We start from the raw sequence: 14505 nt of genomic DNA, 5'->3' as shown, positions 1-14505 counted from the left end.
TGAGTTGTCTAAAATATTTTAGACATGTGGTGTTCCATAAGTAATGGCCGCCACATCCACATGGACTCCTCCTGGCAACAGTTGACCATTCGTGTTGATTTTAGGTTTTGAGTGGCTTACAAGAGAAAGGGATCATATGCATGGTTGCTCCATGGTCTTCGTGCAAATATGTTTTAGAGGAGTACTCGTTTTAGACTGTCGGTACAACCGACAATGCTTTTTAGTGGGGACTTTATTTTCTATCTTTAGGCGAAGATAAAGCCCGTATAATTGGGAAAGGAGAGCTGAATTACGCGATGGCCACACAACCAACGCCCAGTGGCGACCCCGGCAGGAAACAAGTACGGCCATTAGTAAGCTGTATGGGGTAAATCTTCTCAAGTCACAAGGACTAATGTAGAAAATTTAGAAAACCAAAGGGGTGTCATAAAAAAGTTCTAGGGTCAACCAACCCCAAAGCCTACACGTAGCTCTGCCACTGCCAACATCAGAATGCGTGCACACACACACAGAGAAACATGCAGTCTCGAAAAGTCCTACCAAAGTGAACTCCAACATGCAATGACAATCATCATCACCAATGACAACACCCGGACTGTGAAAAAAGCGCTTCAACAACAACGCCTCTAAGGAAGGAACAATGCGTGAGCATTGCCATCGCTAGATCTACCTACGGATGCTAGATCATGAATTTTCACCCTGAAGAGGGAGTTCTAGCAAACTCTAGACAATGCCTCCGACAAGGAGATGATGTGAAGCACCAACACTGCCAGGAATATGTAGAGCATGCCACACTTAGCGTTTTCGCTCTGGAGTTCGAGACCCTATGATCAAAAGCACCACCAAACTTGAGCCATCATGCGGTTGCCCCCACTTTCAAGTCAGAGCGTCTCACCTCGACAACAGTACATGCTCACAACCCTTATGTGGACATCACCACACAACTGGGCATAAAACGTATATGAGGAGTAGATCAGAGCACACCCACTAGCATCAACAAGGTCACCGACGCTCAGCCCACTCAAGGGTTCAACCAGTGTCGAAGAAACGATGACTTAAACTATGGCATGAAAGTCTTCCTCGTCGCCTTTAGACATAGTGGAAGTCCGTCAGTTGTCGCCAATTCGCCGATGTCGATCTCAACCCGTATCTATTCTATCGTCATCCCATCCACTGTGGCTTAGTGCCTTGTTCTCCTGGCGAGCGACCTGCGGACCCTCGGTGTTGTCCTATGTTAACACCGGCAATCCATTGACGCTTCAGTAGTATATTCACCGCAACACACTATGTAGGATCAATTGTAGGCTAAGGCCATCTCCAAGGCTATCCCTTAAATCGACGTACACCCCCATTTTTCACGGAAAAACATAATTGTAGCCCCATTTTATTTCTAGTTTTAAACAATTTAATTAAACTTAGACTCGATATATTATATCAAACTTAATTGCAATTTAGTAAACTTAGCTAAAAACTATGCCAAGTCTACCTATTTAGACGAGCGTGGATCTCGAGAATTGGATCTCCACCATCGTCGTCATTGTTGCTCCAATCGTGGTTGCCGACCTAGCAATCACATCATCCATCCTGGGAAGCGGCGGAGCGCCGCCTCTGCCTGTAGGCGTGTGTTGCGTTCGTTTTTCAGGAGCCTTTCTTGCAATATCTCAACATTACCCAGTGGCGGGCATCTAACTCGTTGATTGTCTTCGACCAGTCGAGCGCCCAGGGAGTGGCGAGCTCCGGGTCGATGAGGATGTGCGGTTCCGACACAATCAATTTGGGACTAGACTGCCGTGCCGACGTGAGAGATAGTCTAGACCGCCCTACGGCCTGCTTGATTTGGGATCGGACTAAAGGATTCCGAATAATTCGAGTCAGAAAGGTGGAGCCCGTTGAACAACCAATTCACTACAGATTGTCCGGACTGAACAAGTAGGGGCGGCAAGGGGAATAGCCTTTGGTGTAGCTATGTGGGGGCGTGTAAGAGCATCTCCAACGTGGATCACCAAACGGACATCACCAAATGTTCACATGACACATCCAGACGTGTCCATAGACAGTCCAGCTATCCAATCATATCTCTAAATCCAGATTATGGGCTATGAGTCACAGTGGGCCAGATGGACCGAGAAGGGAAAAGACAACAGAGAGGAGTGTGAGACGTGGCCTATGGGGAGAAATGGTCCAACTGGCAGTGTACCGGACGGCCGTCCGGACTCTACCAAAGCTCCCCCAAATTTGAGAGGTTTCGTGAGATTTCAGACATATGGACCGGCCCGAACCGATTTGATGATATACACAATTTAATGGCTAGATGCGCTTGGATGGTTAGGCGGAGACATTTGCGAGTGTTTCGGTGATCCGCGTTGAAAATGCCCTGAGGCGCGCATACATGTCACCCTGTTGTTTCTAGTGCAGCAGCAGCAATCATCTTGGACAATAGTGAACGGGTGATGCCGAGAAGAAAGTCTCGACATGGCACATCACAAAAAGACTGCACTGCTATTGGTTACATGGGACTATCAATCAAAAACAAAAAGAATTGACACTGACTACTCTTAACTGTGCGTTCACAGGTCGCAAACGAGGCAGGCTAAGAAGAAAAGAAAAAAAGAACTCGCCCCTTTGTGGCTGTTAGAAGGGAGATAGAGGATTGGTGAAATAGTTCGTTGTATTGCTTGAGCCTCGTGGGCATATATATAGAAGTACATAATCATCTTGAAGTACAAGGCAAGGTAGAATAATATCCTACGCTATCCTAGCTTTTCTAATAATCACGATACTCAACATCCCTCCGCAGTCACAATGATAGCGACGCAGACGGTGAGACTGGAGAAGAATCCGAAGGGAAGCTGACGGACACCCCCCACAGTCGTAACGGTCGATGCATCGCGGATTCGTGGCTAGAGTGGAAACCGACGAGGTTGCTCAAGCAAGGCGATAGCCCTTTGTGCCGTTTGTCGAGGTAGCCGAGAGCGTGGTGGTGTAGCCGTAGTCGAGGTAACCGTGCGAAGAGCGCCATGCTCGATGTCGAGTCGGGGTAGCCAGTGTCCAGGAAGTCATCGTGGACCAGGAAGAAGAGCGGCGGCGGCGGCCTGAGGAGGCGGCGGCGGCTAGGTCAGAAGTGCGGCGGCGGTGCTCGAAGTAGGCGAGGAAGAACACGACAGCGTGACGAAGACCGGCGCGGATGGTGGCGTTCCCGCGCCAGGAGGTGGCGCGACGCATACCACTTGAAGTCGACGCGCGGGGACGGCGGTGGACCGCGGACCGCAACGCTACGACCCGAAGGGGCGACGTAGCGGTGGTGGGCAGGTCGGGGCGACGGCGGGGAAGACTTCAGGGCGGTTGCAGGGATCGCGTGCCACGCTCGCCGCGGTGTGGTCCACGCGACGCAGCGGCAGCACGAGGGTCGGTGCAGCCTCGGGGCCGGCCTCGAGTGGCCTCGGTACGGCGGTTGACCGCGGGCCGCGTTCGGGCCGACGCAGCGGCAGCGCGCGATGTGGTGCAACCACGGAAACGGCCTCAGGGCGACGGCGGGGACCACACCGCGGCGGCCCGAAAGGGCGACGCAGATCGGTGCAACCACGAGGTGGCGATGCTGCGGTCCGAAGGGACGACGCAGCTGCAGCCTGTTGCTCGATCGATGATGAGGCGTGTAAACTTTGACGTTGATCTTCACTAAATCCTGCGGAGACGTGCATTGGATTATCAGACCGGACGTCTTGCGTGAGACGACAGGATATACAACAGTCCGCATGGGATGCAACATGCACGGGCATCCAACATGCACACATCATGCATGGACGCGGCATGCAGCAATGGGCAGCCAACAGCACGCCTGCGCGGGGCGCGTGAGTGCGCGCGATGCGGCCCGCCCGACAGGCCAGCGCGAGCAACCGCCGCACCGGCGTACACGATGTGCGTGCGTATGGTCGAGGCGCCGTGTGGCAACCGATTCCGTCGGGGAGCCGATGAAGATGCTGACGAAGTTGACACGCATAATTGATGATGAACGGTGGCGGGCGACGCAAACCGATCTATAGATCGAGAGATAATTACACGATAGTACCACATTTGGGACAGTGGTAGCGAATTGGTACCATTTTTGAAAATTTTTACGTGTCAGTACCACGTTTGGGTCGAACCGTTGTAAATTGGGCTAATCTTCGTATTTCTATGTATTGACGCTGGAACTGACCGCCGGGGCCCGCGCGTCAGCTGCCACGCTGGGGAATCGGCACCCGCCCGGCCGCTCGATACGTGCGGTCCGGCTCGAACCGGACCGGCCCATGCTCTGTCTCTCCCTCTCCTTTCTTCTCTTCCTCTGTTCGTCGACGAACCCTAGCTCCCTCGCGCGTCTCTACGGCGATGGCGGCGGCGACCCCGGGCGGTGGTGGCGGCAGCGGCGGTGGCGACAACGGCGATGGCGGCGGCGCAAACATTCCCCTCTTCGGCAGCGGCGCGGCAGGAGGAATCGAGGGGAGATCTCCAATCGAGGGCGGCGACGGCTACTCGAGCTCTGAGTATTCCAGCGACGACGACGAGTTCATGGAGCCCGCACTGTCCATGGAGCAGCGGGTACGGCTGGCACAACAATGGGTGGCGAACCCTAGCAATAGCCACGAGCTGACCCACGGGCTCGGCGGCGTCCTGTAAGTTTCTGTTTCTGTCTTTTTTTTCTTCTCATTTATTTGCTAATTAGGGTTATAGTGTACTGATTAGGCAAATTGCATGTGAATTGTAGTTTATATGAAGACATATGGAATGTTAGGATCCATTTTGACAATAACGATCTGTTAGAGAGGAAGTTAAGCTGTTCAGATGTGACATATCTGAATATGGTTGCATTGATGGAAACACAAGGCTTTAGTATTGATAATTCACTGTTGTTTTACATGGAGACCCCAGGAGAGCAGGGTTTGGAATTGGTTGATAGTAATGTTAAACTACAGTTGATCAAGAGGCAGAATGAGGAGAGTTTGGTGCTTAATTTGCTATTTAGGGCTTGTCCACCAGCTATCAGTGTAGCACAAAAGGGTTTTGTAGAGAAGCAAAAATTAGATGCAACTGTTTATTCCGAGCCTGTGGTTTATGATCTGGCTGATCCTCCTGTGTATGCTATTGATCAGTAAGGTGTAGCTTATGAAGGTCAGAGTAGCTGCTCTATTGCAGCTGTAGGCCCTGCTGTTTTAACACAAGAGAGCAGGAGTGTTCTAAATCCAAAGTTAAAAGAAGTTGTGGAAGAAGAACAAGATGGCTATGATGGCAGTTATGCATCTTCATCTGAAGGGCAATATGACAGTGACACTAACCCTTATTATATTGGGGATTTAAGGTCTAACTATAATGAGGAAATGAATGATGCTGAAGACATGGAGATGGAAGAGGGAAACAGACAGAGAGAGGAAGAAGTACAAGAACAACATGAGGAAGAAGCAGAGGATGAAGAATCAGAAGAAGAAACAGAGGAGGAAGAACAAGTGCATTATGAGGGTGACACAGAGGTAGAGGAATTATTTGATTTGGAGGATGATGACCCTATTGTTCCAGAAGAGGAAGATAAAATATATGTGCCAACGAAGAAGGAGCAGAAGCTGCAACTAAGGAGGGGACCAACAACAAGGTCACATTCCAGTGTTTTAGAAGAAGTGCAACCTGATTGGAAACCATCATCAGATGAAGAAGATAATAGTTTACTGAAGGACATTGAAGATGATGGGTTTCAGCCACTAGCATTTGTGCTACCTGAAAGAAGGAAGAGCAGGGCAAAGAAGAGGCCACCTAGAGTATGGTACAATGAGGATTTGGAGCAACCACACCAACAACTACAACTGCAAATGTGTTTCATAGATCAACATCAATTCAGAGATGCTTTGTTGAGCTTGCACATCACTCAGTGCAGAGACTTCAAGTATCACAGGAACTCAGATAAGAGGATCATTGTGCATTGCAAGAATTCACAATGCAAGTTCTGCATTGTGGCAGCTGTTATAAAAGGGGAAAACACTTTTGCAATTAAGAAGATGAGATTACAACACACTTGCCCTAGTTCTACTGAAACAACCAGGGTAAGTGCCAAGTGGCTTGCAAAGCAATATGAGCCACTATTCAGATCTGATGTCACTACTAGCATACATACACTTATTGATGCCTGCATGGAAAAGTATGGTGTGGATGTGCCCAAGGCTATGGCATATAGGGCAAAAAACCTAGCTGTTGAGGCTGTGTTGGGAGATCATAAGAAGCAATACCCAAGGCTGAGAGACTATGCTCAGACTGTCATGGATACAAACCCTGGGAGTAGAGTTGTAGTCAGCACTGTAACTCCAAGAGCCACTGAAAAAATCCCACATCCAGGACCCAGATTCCATGCCATGTTTTATTGCATCAATGGAGCAAGGGAGTGATTTCTACAGGGGTGTAGACCATTCATTGGTTAGTTTATTTTACCTTGTACACTACTTTGATGTTGTTAGTTTCAATAGCTTGCACATATAAATGCATTTAACATGTTATGTTTACTTCCTGTTTTAGGTATTGATGGATGTTTTATCAAGCTAACCACTGGTGCACAAATCCTTGCTGCCACTGGTAGAGATGGCAATAACAACATATACCCACTGGCATTTGGCATTGTTGGACAAGAGGACAAAGCAAACTGGTGCTGGTTTCTACACCAACTGAAAATTTGTCTTGGAGGAGAAGTTGGACAGTATGGTCCATATACTATAATGTCTGACAGACAGAAGGTATGTCTATCCACCTTGCTTAAATATATGTTTACATGTGTATTAGACAGTAGCTTAGCTGTTTAAATTGTGTGCACCAGGGGCTACTGTTTGCAGTTGATAGAGTTTTTCCTAACAATCATCAAAGATTCTGCTTAAGACACATATATGCAAACTTCCAAAATGCTGGCTTTAGGGGGGAAGACCTTAAGAAGTGCATGGATAATGCCAGTTATGCATATAATGAACACAAATTTAATATAGCAATGGATGATCTCAAAGTTGAGAGTGAGGAAGTTGGCAGTCGCTTAGTGCAATACCCAAGAAAACCTGGGCTAGGCATGCATTTGACACAAATTGCAAGACTGATTTGGTTGTCAACAATTTGTCTGAGATGTTTAACAAGTACATCCTAGATCATAGGAAAAAAACCAATAAGAACTATGTGTGATGGCATAAAGTATAAGTAGATGGTTAGGTGGCACAGGAATAGAGAGAGTGGAAAGGAAGCTAGATGGGAGATCACACCACATTACAGTGAGAAGTTGGAGATTGAGAAGGAAAGGGCCAGGTATTGCAAACCCATTCAAGCACGTGTTAACTTGTGGCAAGTAACTAGTGGGGAGCAAACACATGCTGTCAATTTGGAACTTGAAACCTGTGGTTGCAGAAAGTGGGACCTCAGTGGAGTTCCATGTAACCATGCCATCTCAGCAATTAACAAGGCAAAAAGGTTTCCAGAGGACTTTGTAAGCAAATTTTTCAAGAAACCATATTACTTGGCAGCATATGAACCAATGATATATCCTGTCCCTGGTGAGCATGACTGGACAAAGACCCCTGGTCCAGACATAGAACCACCAGCATTTAAAGTCAAGAAAGGAAGAAAGAAAGAGAAGAGGATAAAGGGAAAATTTGAAGTTCCAAAGCCAAAGTCCACCTCAAGAATGGGGACAATAACTTGTAGCAATTGTGGATTACAAGGGCATAAATACACAAGCTCCCTTAAACAGTTGAAACCTGAGTTGGCCTTAAGAAAGAACAAACATGTGGTAAGCCCCTTTGAACTAGTTCTTCACTTTGATGTTTCTGTAAATTACCTTTGTCCCTTGTACATTTCTTACTTGTAGTATTATTAAGTGTGTTTCCTTTGAATTGTTTTCCAAGCCTGCTGCAAGGAATTCACAAGGAAGAGGTGTTGCTCCTACAGCTCCTTCAGCAACACCTAGAACTGCTTCAGCAACACCTAGAGCTCATGCACCAACAACTAGAGCTCCTGCACCAACAACTAGAGCTGGAAGAACTGGAAGTGCTGCTGGTAGAGGTGGTGGAAGTGGTGCTGGTAGAGGTGCTGGAAGAAGGGCTGGTGGTGGAAGAGGATCTGGAAGAGCATCTTCTAGTGCTCAATCTTCTGCTGGGTGAGGTGCTCATTCTTCAAGGCCTTTCTCTGCCCCAAGGCAGTATGGTGCCTCAACTTCTAGTGCTCCTCCTCCACCAACTGATGGCACACACACTGGATGGATGGCCTGGTTCAATGCTAGTGGAGGTGGCAGAAGGTGATGCAAACTTCTGCTGATGCTACAATGTGCACCTACTACAATGTGGAATGTTATCTTTTGGTTTGATGTCACTCCAGTAACTACTGCTGATGCTTTATTTTGGTTTGATTCCACTGCAGCAACTTGTGCTGATGATACATTGTGCTTTATTTTGCTTTGATGATACATCAGCAACTTGTATTCATGGTACAATGTGTATTATTTAGAGTTTGATGCCACTACAATGTGTTTTCTTTTGTGTTTGATGCCACTAAAGCAACTTGTGCTGATGCCAATGGATATCTTGATGGTTATGTTGGGGATAACTTGATGGTTCATGGATTGATGCCACTTGGGTGGATAACTTGATGGTTTATGTTCATACTTTAATGGCATTGTTTTGCTGTTTGGTCATATGGATGAAGCTACCTAAACCTAAGCATTAGTGTTTATGGTGGCTATGGGTCGACGGAACCACTAAAACCTAAGCATTAGTGTTTATGTTGGCTAGGGGTCGACGGAACCACTAAAACCTAAGCATTAGTGTTTATGGTGGCTAGGGGTCGACGGAACCACTAAAACCTAAGCATTAGTGTTTATGGTGGCTAGGGGTCGACGGAACCACTAAAACCTGAGCATTAGTGTTTATGTTGGCTAGGGGTCGACGGAAGCACTAAAACCTAAGCATTAGTGTTTATGGTGGCTAGGGGTCGACGGAACCACTAAAACCTAAGCATTAGTGTTTATGGTGGTTAGGGGTCGACGGAACCACTAAAACCTAAGCATTAGTGTTTATGGTGGTTAGGGGTCGACGGAACCACTAAAACGTAAGCATTAGTGTTTATGGTGGCTAGGGGTCGACGGAACCACTAAAACGTAAGCATTAGTGTTTATGGTGGTTAGGGGTCGACGCAACCACTAAACCTAAGCATTAGGGTTTACGGTGCCTCGGGGTCGACGGAGCCACCTAAACCTAACCATTAGGGTTTATGGTGCCTCGGGGTCGACGGAGCCACCTAAACCTAACCATTAGGGTTTATGGTGCCTCGGGATCAACGGAGCCACCTAAACCTAACCTTTAGGGTTTACGGTGCCTAGGGGTCGACGAAGCCACCTAAACCTAACCATTAGGGTTTACGGTGCCTAGGGGTCGACGGAGCCACCTAAACCTAACCTTTAGGGTTTATGGTTCCTCGGAGTCGACGGAGCCACCTAAACCTAACCTTTAGGGTTTACGGTGCCTAGGGGTCGACGGAGCCACCTAAACCTAACCATTAGGGTTTACGGTGCCTAGGGGTCGACGGAGGCACCTAAACCTAACCTTTAGGGTGTACGGTGCCTAGGGGTCGACGGAGCCACCTAAACCTAACCTTTAGGGTTTACGGTGCCTCGGAGTCGACGGAGCCACCTAAACATAACAATTAGGGTTTACGGTGCTAACATAACCATCAAATAGTCTTCCAATGCTAACATAATCATCTAATATAAAACCTAGTGCATGAGAAATCATAATCTGAAGTCTAGCAAACATAACACATAATATCTATCCATCTTCCAATGCATGATATATCATCATTTCAAGTCTAGCAAACATAACACACAATAGTTACTGGAGTTCAACATATTATAGGGTACACAACCATTGTTCACAATACATAGTGGAGTTTAGATGCATAGTTCATCCTTTTCTCACAAAAGGATGAAAAGCATATTTACTACATACATACAAAGCCATAGTTCATCTTAGAGAAGTTCACATTTAGTAGAGCCATACACTACACAACCATCATGCCAAAAGGTCAGCATTGCCCACTAGTCTCATATTCATTTTCTTTACTTCTCTAAGATGGCCTGGATCCCCTTGATCTTCTCCTTCAGCTTCTCCTCTGCCTTCATCAGCTCAGCAAACTGAAGCTCTAGCTGCACCATCTCTTCACCATGCTTTTCCTTTCCCTTAAGCAAATCAGCAACCTGAAACTTCAACTCTAGCTTATCTTGGGTGAGCTTCTCCTCAGACTTTGTGAGCTCTGCATTCTTCAACTCCAAGTTCATCTTAGCTTCACTAAGCAATTGCTTGTCTGTAATATGCATCAACTTCAGGTTCGGGATGAATGTAGCTTGAGCTCTTGTCAGGTTCAGTAGCACTTCATAATTCTGCTTAAGCTTCTCAGACTCTGCATCTTTCTTTGCCATCTGTGCCTTCATATCAGCCACCAGTTCACTTCTGCATTCATGCTGATATGTAATGGCATACTGTAGATGTCTGAAATCCACCACCCTCTCCTCCTGGAAGCTCATAAGCTCATGCACATCTTGGACTAGCTTGCCATAGTTGGCCTCCAGCTTGTTCTTCTCTTCTGTCAGATGGTCGATAGTGAAAGAACTTTCAAGATTATCATTCACCCTAGCACTCTTGCTATCTTCAACCATTGCCCACAGCTTCAACAATGCGTTTTGCATTGTTGGGGGCCACTGGTGATCAACCCATTCAACAAACCCACAATTCTGTCTTTCCTGCAAAAAGAGCAAAAAGATAAAAAATAAACAAGTTAGTTCATACCACAGGTAAATAACTAGTGCACTAAGCTACATTAGTTCCTACCACTGTTTTCCTTTCTAAATTGGTAATAATAGCACCACTAAGCTATACTGGTAATTGAGATGTACCTACCCACTAAATAACAGCATGACAAATTACAGCACCACTCAGCTACAGATTTGAACTAGATTTGGCTAATCAGCTACAAAACAAGAGCAATCTCAAAATGCAAACTTGGTGAACTACCAAAGCATATGCAGTACATATGCTCCATTCAACTGAATATTTGTAGCATTTAGATACATAACAGCAGGTGCATCCCAACATAAAAGTAACAGTTCACTCAATATTTAGTTCCAAACAGGAGCAAAAGTGTAACAGCAACATAATTAACAGTGCACTGTCATTAACTACATAAAAATGCCACAACAGCAACATAAAACCTGTAGAAGTCCCAAACTGAATATTTCACATGATAGCAAGAACAATGCCACTGCAAAATAACAGTACCACTGTCATTAAACTACTCCTACTGCTGTTGCAAAAGTGAATATGCCCTAATAATCAGGCCTTGTAGTCATGTTCAATATGCCACTGTCAAACCAACAATAATATGACACTATCAACCTAAATATAATATCCAACTATCACCCTACAATTCATACCGGCTCTGCACATGCTAAGAACCTTCTCCCTGTGTCTGTTCCTTCAAATGCGACAAGCCTCCCAGATGCCTTCCCGTGCTTCTCACATGGCGACATCGTTTCCAGCTCAAGCCCCTGGTAATCTGGATCTTCAACGCTGAAAGGGACCTGCCGAACCTCATACAAACAAAATGCCCAAATCAAAACCCAGCAAAATCAACCAAATCAAAAAGCCCCAAATCTGAAACCCTAACCCTAAACCTAGCTCAAGGGAAATCACCTGGTTAAGCCCGCCCGTGGATGAGGTCGAGTGCATGTACGGCAGGCTGGACGTCTCCTCACTGCTTTCGTCTTCGAAAACCATGGCGGGCGGCGGCGGTCCGGTCCGGCAACGTTGCGGGCGGCGACGAGGGCGGCGAGAGAGGAGCGAGGAGGAAGGCACGAGCGAGGAGGGAGAGACAGAGCACGGGCCGGTCCGGTTCGAGCCGGACTGCACGTAGCGAGCGAGCGGGCGGGTGCCGATTCGCCAGCGTGGCAGCTGACGCGCGGGCCCGGGCGGTCAGTTCCAGCGTCAATACGTAGAAATACGAAGATTAGCCCGATTTGCAACGGTTCGACCCAAACATGGTACTGACACGTAAAATTTTTCAAAAGTGGTACCAATTCGCCACCACCGTCCCAAATGTGGTACTATCGTGTAATTATCTCATAGATCGAAGAACCAAAAAGAAGCAGCGATCAAGACGACCGGCGTGAGAGAGAAAACACTGATCAACAATCAGGAAAAGACTCTCTAGGGCAGCCGATCAACACGATCGGCGGACAATCCTAGATACGGGTGGCGCAGCCTCCGGCGCGGTCATGGAGGCCAACCGCCCCGAAAGCGACGCGTGGCTGCGAAAGCGGCGGCGGCTAAGGTTTAGGATCAATTAGGCTGATACCATGTAGAAAGGAAAGAATAGGCCAAAGCCCCGACCATGGCGCCGATGTTGGAGAGCGAGCCGAACGCGGAGAACTGCACAGCACTAAGCGCCGTCAATTACTAATCCAGACCTCGGTAGATGGAGACAGGCAATGAAAGGGTCGACGATGACCTCGGAGATGGAGAAGTTGAGGTCGCCGGTCATGGCGTCCTGTGTGGGCGACGAGAAGCCACCAGTGAAGCCGAGCTGGACGGGGCCGAGCGCGACGACGAGCGTGCAGGGAATGCGGAGACGTGTGACCTGCGTGTGGCGTACCACCAGCTCGCCGTCCCCGTGTTCGCCAGCAGCGGCTTCCGCATGTCCATGTCGTCGTGGACTCGTGGTCGCTCTCGCCGTCCATGGCGGTCTCGCCGGCAGTTGGGTGGAGAAGAAGATGATGCGACGGTTGAAATGTGGAGAGGTCATCGGCTGCAATTCGTAGCTGCAGATGGTTGCTTCGCGAGTCGCGACCACAAGGAATTAAAGCCGACACAGAGTATTATTATTCAGTCTATTGGGCTGGATCATATACTGTAGGATAAGAAAGCAGGGCTCATAATTCAAAAGCCTATTATCCATTCTCTATAAAAAAGAAGACGTGCTTTCAATCGAATATATTCCCTCTCGCTTTTCTGCAAGCTGCTACCTTTTAGTGTTAACTAAACTAACCATTTCTGTTCTAATCCGGTCGACTCCTCTTCGTGATGCGACACCATGAATGAACAATCATAGAATGTGATCCAACGAGGTTTGCCGGGTTCCGGTGAGGGAGGGCCGATTATAGGGGCACACTTTCGGCTCATTCTAGTGATTGTATTTGTCATTAGGTGGTTCATAAAGCTGATTGTATTTTTTTTGTTATTTTTAATATTCTCTATACTGCCGTAATAGATAGTGAATAGATCGAAAGTTTCTTCAGAAACGAAAAGTAAAGAACGTGCTCTCATCACTTCGTCCTTCCCTGCGAGTCATATCTTCCCTACGATCGACCTCATACCCAATGCTTCGCTGGTATGTGTACTAGAGTACTTCCAAGCAGTTCTTTTTTTCTTGTTAGTACAGTTAGTATAGTAGTCTTCTCTTGCTTCCACGGAGAAGAAGGGCTAGAGTGTACGCCATGATTTTTATTTTATTTGACAGGTATGCGATGGAGGGGCTATAGTCTACGCGACGGTCCTTATCTTAGCCATATGACATTTTCTTGTTAGTCGGTGCGATCACTTACACGTCTCGCCGGTAGCCTTAATTTAGGCATATGATACTCCATGGATAATGGCCACCTCCTGTACTCCTCCCGGCAACCGTTGACCATTCTTACTGTTTTTAGGTTTCGGTTGGCCAACTCAAAAATCAATCATATGCATGTTTGCTCTTCCATGATCTATGCTCAATGTATGTTGAGACCGTCGGTTCAATATAGGATCTGGTTTGGCGGGGAATTTAGTACTGGATTATACGATGGCAGTGCCACTCTAAATACCGGCTACGAACGGAAACACTTGTGCATTGCCTTCCCACCAGCGACTCGGGCGCAAACCCTAGCTGTCGTCGGACACCAACCCCTCCTTCGCCCCTCCTCACCCGCCGCCGCCGGCAAACTCGGTCGGGCAAAATCCGCATGGCGGCGGTGGCAAACCTTCCCTACCATGTTCGCATGGCGGCGGTTTCTTCGGGCGTTGATGCGGGTCGTGGTGGCGTGTGGCCAGAATTTGGCTAGCGCTGGCCCAACAGCTAGACTCGCGGGGAGAAGCGTGTGTGCGCAGGCACCACGGCACCCCACGTGCTGACCTCAATGTCACCGCGGTCACCGGCCTATGTTGCTGTCCCCGCGGTCACCGGGTGTGCTCATGGTACTTTATCATCATGATGCTCCATTTTGAGCCAATAAAATTCACCCTTTATCAAGAAAAATTGTCACTCTAGAGTTCTGTGGAAGGTCATAAGACCATCACCAACATATGTGGTTGTTTCACCTAAAAGCAACTCTAGCAGAGTGCTCAAAAGGTCCCGACCGGCAAATAATGATCGTCAATATGGATGTTGGGGCTAAAAAGCCACTCTATGAAACTATTTTTTTTACCATTTCTGTTTCGGCAC

At 47.6% G+C, this 14505-nt stretch overlaps 1 protein-coding gene across 1 annotated transcript; it reads right to left on the bottom strand.

Annotated features, from left to right (window-relative positions):
* Positions 1-9760: 9760 nt before the first annotated feature.
* LOC109756313 (uncharacterized) lies at positions 9761-13836 on the bottom strand. Its single transcript, XM_073497397.1, has 3 exons — positions 12541-13836; positions 11727-12461; positions 9761-11614 (listed from the first exon to the last, which is right to left on the bottom strand). The coding sequence occupies exon 3, from the start codon at positions 10721-10723 to the stop codon at positions 10097-10099; it is 627 nt and encodes a 208-aa protein (XP_073353498.1). The 5' UTR covers positions 10724-11614; positions 11727-12461; positions 12541-13836; the 3' UTR covers positions 9761-10096.
* Between the last annotated feature and the right edge of the window lie 669 nt (positions 13837-14505).

This window comes from Aegilops tauschii, chromosome 4 (genome assembly GCF_002575655.3).
Source record: "Aegilops tauschii subsp. strangulata cultivar AL8/78 chromosome 4, Aet v6.0, whole genome shotgun sequence".
Classification (NCBI taxonomy): Eukaryota; Viridiplantae; Streptophyta; class Magnoliopsida; order Poales; family Poaceae; genus Aegilops; species Aegilops tauschii.
The sequence above is the reverse complement of the archived record's forward strand: the minus strand, read 5'-3'. Positions and strand labels throughout refer to the sequence as shown.

Excerpts from the sequence above, each read along its gene's own strand:
- LOC109756313 (XM_073497397.1), bottom strand. The coding sequence starts at position 10,723 with ATGCAAAACGCATTGTTGAAGCTGTGGGCAATGGTTGAAGATAGCAAG.